Source organism: Pristiophorus japonicus, unplaced genomic scaffold (assembly GCF_044704955.1).
Source record: "Pristiophorus japonicus isolate sPriJap1 unplaced genomic scaffold, sPriJap1.hap1 HAP1_SCAFFOLD_599, whole genome shotgun sequence".
NCBI classification, from domain to species: Eukaryota; Metazoa; Chordata; class Chondrichthyes; family Pristiophoridae; genus Pristiophorus; species Pristiophorus japonicus.
In genome coordinates this window covers 245,234-256,746 of record NW_027254508.1, presented here as the reverse complement: position 1 = coordinate 256,746, position 11,513 = coordinate 245,234, and the positions used below count along the sequence as shown (strand labels likewise).

Here is an 11,513-nt window from a genome sequence, read left to right as displayed (position 1 = left end):
CTTGGTCAAGGCGCAGCACACGGGCTCCACTGTTGATCGGTGGCCATAGACAATTGGTGCAGGAGTAGGCCATTCGAGCCTGCACCACCATTCAATTAGATCATGGCTGATCATTCACCTCAGTACCCCTTTCCTGCTTTCTCTCCATACCCCTTGATCCCTTTCGCCGTAAGGGCCATATCTAACTCCCTCTTGAATATATCCAATGAACTGGCATCAACAACTCTCTGCGGTAGGGAACTCCACAGGTTAACAACTCTCTGAGTGAAGAAGTTTCTCCTCATCTCGGTCCTAAATGACCTACCCCTTATCCTTAGACTGTGTCCCCTGGTTCTGGATTTCCCCAACATCGCGAACATTCTTCCTGCATCTAACCTGTCCCGTCCCGTCAGAATTTTATATGTTTCTATGAGATCCCCTCTCATCCTTCTAAACTCCAATGAATAAAGGCCCAGTTGATCCAGTCGCTCCTCATATGTCAGTCCTGCCATCCCGGGAATCAGTCTGAACCTTCGCTGCACTCCCTCAATAGCAAGAACGTCCTTCCTCAGATTAGGAGACCAAAACTGAACACAATATTCCAGGTGTGGCCTCACCAAGGCCCTGTACAACTGCAGTAAGACCTCCCTGCTCCTGTACTCAAATCCCCTCGCTATGAAGGCCAACATACCATTTGCTTTCTTTACCGCCTGCTGTACCTGCATGCCAACTTTCAATGACTGATGTACCATGACACCCAGGTCTCGTTGCACCTCCCCTTTTCCTAATCTGTCACCATTCAGATAATAATCAGCCCTCCTGTTTTTAACCACCCAAGTGGATAACCTCACATTTATCCACATTATACTGTATCTGCCATGCATTTGCCCACTCACCTAACCTGTCCAAGTCACCCTGCAGCCCCCTTAGCATCCTCCTCACAGCTCACACCGCCACCCAGCTTAGTGCCATCGGCAAACTTGGAGATATTACATTCAATTCCCTCGTCTAAATCATTAATGTATATTGTAAATAGCTGAGGTCCCAGCACTGAACCTTGCGGTACACCACTAGTCACTGCCTGCCATTCTGAAAAGGACCCATTTATTCCTACTCTCTGCCAACCAGTTCTCTATCCACATCAGTACATTACCCCCAATACCATGTGCTTTAACTTTGCACACTAATCTCTTATGTGGGACCTTGTCAAAAGGCTTTTGAAAGTCTAAATAGACCACATCCACTGGCTCCCCCTTGTCCACTCTACCAGTTACATATTCAACAAATTCTAGAAGATTTGTCAAGCATGATTTCCCTTTCATAAATCCATGCTGACTTGGACCGATCCCGTCACTGCTTTTCAAATGCGCTATTACATCTTTAATAATTGACTCCAACATTTTCCCTACCGCCAATGTCAGGCTGACCGGTCTATAATTCCGTGTTTTCTCTCTCCCTCCTTTTTTAAAAAAAAAAAGTGGGGTTACATTAGCTACCCTCCAGTCCATAGGAACTGATCCAGAGTCTATAGAATGTTGGTAAATGACCACCAATGCATCCACTATTTCTAGGGCCACTTAAGTACTCTGGGATGCATACCATCAGGCCCTGGGGATTTATCGGCCTTCAATCCCATCAATTTCCCCAACACAATTTGCTGACTAATAAGGATTTCCTTTAGTTCCTCCTTCTCGGTAGACCTTCGTTCTCCTAGTATTTCCAGAAGGTTATTTGTGTCTTCCTTAGTGAAGACAGAAACAAAGTATTTGTTCAATTGGTCTGCCATTTCTTTGTTCATCTTGGCCACCTTAGTCAAGGAGCCAAACGCTGGCTGCACTGTTCATTAGCACACTCGGAGGCTGAACTCTAAGCAGTCGTCAACACCTTCACCGAGGCCATTGAAAGCATGGGCCTTATACGAAACATCCTTAAGACAACGGTCCTCCACCAACCTGACCCCGCCACACAGCACTGTCCTCCCCCGGTCATCAAAATCCACGGCACAGCCTTGGACAATGTGGACCTCTTTCCATACCTCAGGAGCCGATTGTCAGCAAGGGCAGGCATCCATGACTAGGTCCAACTCCGCCTCTAGTGCACCAGTGCAGCCTTCAGCCGCCTGAGGAAGAGAGTGTTTGAAGACCAGGACCTCAAATCTGGCATCAAGCTCATGGTCGACAGGGCTGTAGTGATAACCGCCCTCCTGTATGGCTCAGAGACGTGGACCATGTACAGTAGACACCTCAAGTCGCTGGAGAAATACCACCAACGCTGTCTCCGCAAGATCCTGCATTTCAGCTCTGTTGGGCAGGCCACATTGTTCGCATGCCTGACACAAGACAAGCGAGCCCCAGGTGGGCAGAGGAAACGTTACAAGGGACCACCCTCAAAGCCTCCCCTGATAAAGTGCAACATCCCCCACCGACACCTGGGAGTCCCTGGCCCAAAGACCAGTCCCGCCCCTAAGTGGAGGAAGTGCATCCGGGAGGGCGCTGAGCACCTCGAGTCTCGTCGCCGAGAGCGTGCAGAAAGCAAGCGCCAGGCAGCGGAAGGAGCGTGCGGCAAACCAGTCCCACCCTCCCCTTCCCTCAACCACTGTCTGTCCCACCTGTGACAGGGACTGTGGTTCCTGTATTGGACTGGTCAGCCACCTGAGAACTCACTTTTAGAGTGGGAGCAAGTCTTCCTCGATTCCGATGACCTTCCTCCTCTCAAAAAGGGAGGGGGGGGGGGGGTGGAGAAAAAAGATGTGCACACAAGAGACAAGATATCAAGGAAGCAAAAGAGTCAGTTTAATGGTTTATTTCTCTCGCCCAATCTGGTCCCATGAACAGACTGGGCATGTTAACTCAATTGGGCCAGAACTGACCGACCGACCAAACATACTTGAAAGACCAGATGCACTCCCGGTCTAATGGGGAAAAACACGAAAGGAATTAAGCATCGACACACCTTTGGTTTAAAAAAAATTAAACCAGACGCAATGCAAATAGCGAACTGCTCATTCCGTTGAGTGCTAGTTATGACGGGGATGGGGACGGGGTTGGGTAACAGAGAAGGGTTTGGCTTCTGTGCAGGGGGGGTTGCAGGGGGCACATGGGTGAATGTGGGGGGGAGGGGGGCTGGTCTGTAAAGTTCACGTGCATTTGAGGAAATCTCTGCCGCCCGCTCCTCTCTTGGCCCAGCGCGAGCTCTGTGTTCAGTCATCGAGCTCCCCCCCTCAAGGCCGGGGCGACAAGAGGTGGGGGGGGGCGACAAGAGGTGGGGGGGGGCGACAAGAGGTGGGGGGGGGCGACAAGAGGTGGGGGGGGGCGACAAGAGGTGGGTGGGGGGCGACAAGAGGTGGGGTGGGGGCGACAAGAGGTGGGGGGGGCGACAAGAGGTGGGGGGGGGCGACAAGAGGTGGGGGGGGGGACAAGAGGTGGGGGGGGGCGACAAGAGGTGGGGGGGGGCGACAAGAGGTGGGGGGGGGCGACGAGAGGTGGGGGGGGGCGACGAGAGGTGGGGGGGGCGACGAGAGGTGGGACAGCGGGGCGACGAGAGGTGGGGGGGGCGACGAGAGGTGGGGGGGCGACGAGAGGTGGGGGGGGGCGACGAGAGGTGGGGGGGGCGACGAGAGGTGGGGGGGGCGACGAGAGGTGGGGGGGGCGACGAGAGGTGGGGGGGGCGACGAGAGGTGGGGGGGGCGACGAGAGGTGGGGGGGGCGAGAAGAGGTGGGGGGGGCGACGAGAGGTGGGGGGGGCGAGAAGAGGTGGGGGGGGGCGAGAAGAGGTGGGGGGGGCGAGAAGAGGTGGGGGGGGCGAGAAGAGGTGGGGGGGGTGAGAAGAGGTGGGGGGGTGAGAAGAGGTGGGGGGGGGGTGAGAAGAGGTGGGGGGGGGGGTGAGAAGAGGTGGGGGGGGGGGTGAGAAGAGGTGGGGGGGGGGGTGAGAAGAGGTGGGGGGGGTGAGAAGAGGTGGGGGGGGTGAGAAGAGGTGGGGGGGGTGAGAAGAGGTGGGGGGGGGGGTGAGAAGAGGTGGGGGGGGGGTGAGAAGAGGTGGGGGGGGGGGTGAGAAGAGGTGGGGGGGTGAGAAGAGGTGGGGGGGGGGGTGAGAAGAGGTGGGGGGGGTGAGAAGAGGTGGGGGGGGTGAGAAGAGGTGGGGGGGGTGAGAAGAGGTGGGGGGGTGAGAAGAGGTGGGGGGGGGTGAGAAGAGGTGGGGGGGGGTGAGAAGAGGTGGGGGGGGGTGAGAAGAGGTGGGGGGGGTGAGAAGAGGTGGGGGGGGTGAGAAGAGGTGGGGGGGGTGAGAAGAGGTGGGGGGGGGGTGAGAAGAGGTGGGGGGGTGAGAAGAGGTGGGGGGGGGTGAGAAGAGGTGGGGGGGGTGAGAAGAGGTGGGGGGGGGTGAGAAGAGGTGGGGGGGGGTGAGAAGAGGTGGGGGGGGTGAGAAGAGGTGGGGGGGGGTTGAGAAGAGGTGGGGGGGTTGAGAAGAGGTGGGGGGGGTTGAGAAGAGGTGGGGGGGGTTGAGAAGAGGTGGGGGGGGGTGAGAAGAGGTGGGGGGGGGGTGAGAAGAGGTGGGGGGGGTGAGAAGAGGTGGGGGGGTGAGAAGAGGTGGGGGGGTGAGAAGAGGTGGGGGGGGTGAGAAGAGGTGGGGGGGGGTGAGAAGAGGTGGGGGGGGGGGTTAGGCTGAACGAGGAGGGAGGGGGAGGAGCTGAACGGGAGGCAGAGGGAGTTCTCACCTTGTGCCTTGGGCCATTATTGAGCCCTGAATCAATCTCCAACACTGAATTAGATGATCAGGTGATTATCAGGTTGCTGGCCGCAAATTGGCTGCTGTGTTTCCTGCATTACAACAGTGACTACGCTTTTAAAATAAAGTACTTCATGTTCTGCGAGGCACTTTGGCAAGTCCCGAGGTCCCGAACAACACGGTGGAAATGCAAGCCTTTCTAACTGCGCACCCACAGCTCGATACTCACATCTGTTTCCCGCTGTAGATCAGACGCTGTTGCTGTGGGGGGATTCCCTCCTTCTCCTCCACGCGTTCTTTTATTCGCTCCACCTGCAGTGCAGAACAGACCGGCTCACGAGCGATTCTTTAATACTGACACCACCCCACCATCACCGGAACATCGGAGCACGAGCAGGCCATTCAGCCCAGAGCTTGCTGCAACATTCAATGAGATCAGAGCTGATCTGCGACCTAACTCCATATACCCGCCTTTGCCCCAGAGCCCTTAATACCTTTGGTTAACAAAAATCTACCACAGGATTACACGGGATTTACAGCACAGAAACAGGCCGTTGCCGTGTGCATGCCGGCGTTTATGCCCCACTCGAGCCTCTTCCCGTCTTTCCCCATCTAAATCGATCGGAATAACCCTCTATTCCCTTCTCCCCCATACGCTTGTCCAGCCTCCCCTTAAATGCATCGATACTATTCGCCTCAACCCCTCCCTGTGGCAGCGAGTTCCACATTCTCACCACTCTCTGGGTAAGGAAGTTTCTTCTGAATTCCCCATTGGATTTCTTGGTGACGATCTTATATTGATGGCCTCTAGTTATGCTCTTCCATTTTTTTTTAAAAACCTCAAGAGAAAAGAGACCCAGCCTGTTCATCCTTTCCCAATATGTACACCCTCGCATTTCTGGTATCATCCTTGTAAATCTTCTCTGCACCCTCTCCAGTGCCTCTATATCCTTTTTATAATATGGCCACCAGAACTCCAAGTGTGGTCTAACCAAAGTTTGATACAGGTTTAGCATAACTCCCCTACTTTTCAATTCTATACCTCTGGAAATAAACCCTAGTTCCTGGTTTGCTTTTTATGCCTTGCTAACCTGTGTCGCAACATTTAGCGATGTGTGTATTTGTACCCAGAGATCCCTTTGTTTCTCTACCCCACCCAGACTCTCACCCTCCAAGTAATAAGTGACCTCCCTATTCTTCCTACCAAAATGTAATACCTCACATTTATCTGTGTTGATCTTCATTTGCCAATTATATGCCATTTCTGCTAGTTTATTAATGTCCTCCTGTAACTTGTTCCAGGCCTCCTCAGTATTGCCTATCCCCCCCAATTTGGTGTCATCCGCAAATGTAGAAATTGTGTTTTTGATTCTAAAGTCTAAATCGTTAATATAAATTGTGAACAACAGCACTGATCCTTGTGGAACACCACAACCCACTTTAGAAACATAGAAAATAAATGCAGGAGTAGGCCATTCGGCCCTTCGAGCCTGCACCACCATTCAATAAGACCATGGCTGATCATGCAACTTCAGTACCCCATTCCTGCTTTCTCACCATACCCCTTGATCCCCCTAGTAGTAAGGACTATTCTTCCTGCACCTAACCTGTCCAGTCCCGTCAGAATTTTATATGTTTCTATGAGATCCCCTCTCATTCTTCTAAACTCCAGTGAATACAGGCCCAGTCGATCCAGTCTCTCCTCATATGACAGTCCTGCCATCCCGGGAATCAGTCTGGTGAACCTTCGCTGCACTCCCTCAATAGCAAGAACGTCCTTCCTCAGATTAGGAGACCAAAACTGAACACAATATTCCAGGTGAGGCCTCACCAAGGCTCTGTACAGCTGCAGTAAGACCTCCCTGCTCCTATCCCCAAATCCCCTAGCTATGAAGGCCAACATACCATTTGCCTTCTTCACCGCCTGCTGTACCTGCATGCCAACTTTCAATGTCTGATGTACAATGACACCCAGGTCTCGTTGCACCTCCTCTTTTCCTAATCTGCCACCATTCAGATAATATTCTGCCTTCGTGTTTTTGCCACCAAAGTGGATAACCTCACATTTATCCACATTATACTGCATCTGCCATGCATTTGCCCACTCACCTAACCTATCCAAGTCACCCTGCAGCCTTTTAGCATCCTCCTCATAGCTCACACCGCCACCCAGCTTAGTGTCATCTGCAAACTTGGAGATATTACACTCAATTCCTTCATCGAAATCATTAATGTATATTGTAAATAGCTGGGGTCCCAGCACTGAGCCCTGCAGCACCTCACTAGTCACTGTCTCCCATTCTGAAAAGGACCCGTTTATCCCGACTCTCTGCTTGCTTTCTGTCTGCCAACCAGTTCTCTATCCACGTCAGTACATTACCCCCCAATACCATGTGCTTTAATTTTGCACACCAATCTCTTGCGTGGGACCTTGTCAAAAGCATTTTGAAAGTCCAAATACACCACATCCACTGGTTCTCCCTTGTCCACTCTACTAGTTACATCCTCAAAATATTCCAGAAGATTTGTCAAGCATGATTTCCCTTTCATAAATCCATGCTGACTCGGACCGATCCTGTCACTGCTTTCCAAATGTGCTGCTATTTCATCTTTAATAATTGATTCCAGCATTTTCCCCACCACTGATGTCAGGCTAACTGGTCGATAATTCCCTGTTTTCTCTCTCCCTCCTTTTCTAAAAAGTGGTGTTACATTGGCTACCCTCCAGTCCATAGGAACTGATCCAGAGTCGATCGACTGTTGGAAAATGATCACCAATGCATCCACTATTTCTAGGGCCACTTCCTTAAGTACTCTGGGATGCAGACTATGAGGCCCCGGGGATTTAAATCAGCCTTCCATCCCATCAATTTCCCGAACACAATTCCCCATCTAATAAGGATTTCCTTCAGTTCTTCCTTCTCACTAGACCCTTGGCCCCCTAATATTTCCGGAAGGTTATTTGTGTCTTCCTTCGTGAAGACAGAACCAAAGTATTTGTTCAACTGGTCTGCCATTTCTTTGTTCCCCATTATAAATTCACCTGAATCTGACTGCAAGGGACCTACGTTGGTCTTCACTAATCTTTTTCTCTTCACATATCTATAGAAGCTTTTGCAGTCAGTTTTTATGTTCCTGGCAAGCTTCCTCTCATACTCTATTTTCTCCCTCTTAATTAAACCCTTTGTCCTCCTCTGCTGAATTCTAAAATTCTCCCAATCCTCAGGTTTGTTGCTTTTTCTGACCAATTTATATGCCTCTTCCTTGGATTTAACACTATCCATAATTTCCCTTGTTAGCCACGGTTGAGCCACCTTCCCCGTTTTATTTTTACTCCAGACAGGGATGTACAACTGTTGAAATTCTGCCTCGTTGAAGCTAGCTAGCTATTCATTCTGCTACTTGTCCCCTGACTCCATATTCTCTGACCTTGTTCACCAGTCTATTATGGGGTACCTTATCAAAGGCATTTTGAAAATCTAGATAAATTACATCTACTGCATTACCCTTGTCTACTCTCTCTGTTACCTCTTCAAAAAATTCAATTAGGTCAGTCAAGCAAGATTTTCCCCTTTGAAATGCATGCTGATTATTCATTATTATATTTTTGGTTTCTGGGGGCTCAAGTTTCGGCCCGAGTTGCTCCTATTTTTTTGGAGCAACTAGTTTAGAATTAAGCATCTTAGAAATTGCATTTCTCGGCATTTAGTTTGCTCCAGTTCTAGTCAGAGTAGTTTCATTTTAGAACAGATTTTTTTTTCCAAAAGGGGGCATGTTTAGTCACTTACTGTTTTGCAAGTTTAGGCAGCGAAAACTTACTCCAATTGAACTTAGAATGGAGGAAGGAAGGGAGAGGGGGGGGAAGGAAGGGAGAGGGGGGGGAAGGAAGGGAGAGGGGGGGGAAGGAAGGGAGAGGGGGGGGAAGGAAGGGAGAGGGGGGGGAAGGAAGGGAGAGGGGGGGGAAGGAAGGGAGAGGGGGGGGGAAGGAAGGGAGAGGGGGGGGGAAGGAAGGGAGAGGGGGGGGGAAGGAAGGGAGAGGGGGGGAAGGAAGGGAGAGGGGGGGAAGGAAGGGAGAGGGGGGGGAAGGAAGGGAGAGGGGGGAAGGAAGGGAGAGGGGGGGGAAGGAAGGGAGAGGGGGGGGAAGGAAGGGAGAGGGGGGGGAAGGAAGGGAGAGGGGGGGATGGAAGGGAGAGGGGGGGATGGAAGGGAGAGGGGGGGGAAGGAAGGGAGAGGGGGGGGAAGGAAGGGAGAGGGGGGGGAAGGAAGGGAGAGGGGGGGGAAGGAAGGGAGAGGGGGGGGAAGGAAGGGAGAGGGGGGGGAAGGAAGGGAGAGGGGGGGAAGGAAGGGAGAGGGGGGGGAAGGAAGGGAGAGGGGGGGGAAGGAAGGGAGAGGGGGGGGAAGGAAGGGAGAGGGGGGGGAAGGAAGGGAGAGGGTGGGGAAGGAAGGGAGAGGGGGGGAAGGAAGGGAGAGGGGGGGAAGGAAGGGAGAGGGGGGGGAAGGAAGGGAGAGGGGGGGAAGGAAGGGAGAGGGGGGGGAAGGAAGGGAGAGGGGGGGGAAGGAAGGGAGAGGGGGGGGAAGGAAGGGAGGGGGGGGGAAGGAAGGGAGAGGGGGGGGAAGGAAGGGAGAGGGGGGGGAAGGAAGGGAGAGGGGGGGAAGGAAGGGAGAGGGGGGGAAGGAAGGGAGAGGGGGGGAAGGAAGGGAGAGGGGGGAAGGAAGGGAGAGGGGGGGAAGGAAGGGAGAGGGGGGGGAAGGAAGGGAGAGGGGGGGGAAGGAAGGAGAGGGGGGGAAGGAAGGGAGAGGGGGGGGAAGGAAGGGAGAGGGGGGGGAAGGAAGGGAGAGGGGGGGGAAGGAAGGGAGAGGGGGGGAAGGAAGGGAGAGGGGGGGAAGGAAGGGAGAGGGGGGGAAGGAAGGGAGAGGGGGGGAAGGAAGGGAGAGGGGGGGAAGGAAGGGAGGGGGGGGAAGGAAGGGAGAGGGGGGGAAGGAAGGGAGAGGGGGGAAGGAAGGGAGGGGGGGGAAGGAAGGGAGGGGGGGAAGGAAGGGAGGGGGGGAAGGAAGGGAGGGGGGGGAAGGAAGGGAGGGGGGGGAAGGAAGGGAGGGGGGGGGAAGGAAGGGAGAGGGGGGGGGAAGGAAGGGGGGGGGGGAAGGAAGGGAGAGGGGGGGGGAAGGAAGGGAGAGGGGGGGGAAGGGAAGGGAGAGAGGGGGGGGAGGAAGGGAGAGGGGGGGGAAGGATGGGAGAGAGAGGGGGGAAGGAAGGGAGAGGGGGGGGGAAGGATGGGAGAGAGGGGGGGGGGGAGGAAGGGAGAAGGGGGGGAAGGAAGGGAGAGGGGGGGATAAGGCTGAACAAGGACGCAGGGAGGGAGCTGAACGGGAGGGAGGCCCAAGTCCCGATCTTCGCCATGAGCCCATTCGACCAGGGCTAAGGTCGGGCCCCTCCCAGGCAGCCTCGGGGGCAAGGAGCTACTGCACATGCGCGCACACTCTAGCGTGCATGTGCAGAGGTTCCTCAATAGCAAGAATGTCCTTCCTCAGATTACGAGACCAAAACTGAACACAATATTCCAGGTGAGGCCTCACTAAGGCCCTGTACAACTGCAGTAAGACCTCCCTGCTCCTATACTCAAATCCCCTCGCTACAAAGGCCAACATACCATTTGCTTTCTTCACCGCCTGCTGTACCTGCATGCCAACCTTCAATGACTGATGTACCATGACACCCAGGTCTCGTTGCACCTCCCCTTTTCCTAATCTGTCCCTGTGATATTATCCTGTCTATCCCTTAATGGCCCTATTCCCATCCTGACCGTCCTCTCTTATTGATGTGCCTGTAAAATATTATACTATTTTGTTGTATGTTCCTTGATAATTTAAGTTCAGAGTTCCTCTGCACCTTCCTAATTGTTTTTTTGACTTCTCTCCCAATCGTTTCGTATTCCCCCTATCAATCTCAGATTTGTAATTCACAATTAATCTAGCGTCAACTGGCATTTGCGGAGGAGAGTTCCAAACCCTCCCCCACCCTTTGTGTGTGGACGTGTCTCCTAATTTCACTCTTGAAAGGTCTGGCTCGTCCTAGACTTCCCAACCAGCGAAAATAGTTTCTCCCTCTACCCTATCTTTTCCCCTCGAATACCCTGAAAACTACAATCGGATCACCTCTTAGCCGTCTAAATTCTCGGTATTACAACCCGCGTTTGTGTAATCTCGCCTCGTAACTTAAGCCTTGAACCATTAAACGTAAGCATTCTGCAACAGATCCGTGTGTGAATACCTGACCAAGCTGAAACAGGGCAACACAGAGCGGTAAGGGGCCCAGGTTCTATCCGCCCCCCCCGCCTCCGGTCTGTGGTGAGTCAGCCGATCCCAGCCAGGCAGCAATGTTCCCGCGGAGTAATCTGTAAAGTACCCCGCAGGCCACTCACAAGCCTTCCTGCTGGAAACGGCGCACATGCGCAGAGAATCTAAAGGAGTCGCTCACTGAAATAAACAGGCCGTGCACCACAAAGCACAGCACAGCTCAGAAGGGCTTTGGCGGTCTGTGGGAGTCTACAATTGGTACTGAGCCCAAATCCCGCTCACCCATCACCCCCTGTGCTCACTGCCCCGTGTCCTAACTCGCACCAAGTCCCGCTCGCCCATCACCCTCTGTGCTCGCTGCCCCGTGTCCTAACTCGCACCGAGTCCCGCTCACCCATCACCCCCTGTGCTCACTGCCCCCGAGTCCTAACTCACACCCAGTCCCGCTCGCCCATCGCCCCCTGTGCTCGCTGCCCCGTGTCCTAACTCGCACCGAGTCCCGCTCACCCATCACCCCC

At 53.8% G+C, this 11,513-nt stretch overlaps 1 protein-coding gene across 1 annotated transcript in view; it reads right to left on the bottom strand.

Moving 5' to 3' along the window:
• Positions 1-4,926: 4,926 nt before the first annotated feature.
• LOC139255397 (ubiquitin-like protein NEDD8) overlaps positions 4,927-11,513 on the bottom strand; it is a 20,252-nt gene continuing 13,665 nt past the window's right edge. Inside the window, exon 3 of the mRNA XM_070873911.1 lies at positions 4,927-5,013. Within this exon, the coding sequence (XP_070730012.1) occupies positions 4,927-5,013 (87 nt within the window). The remainder of the gene's footprint in view (positions 5,014-11,513) is intronic.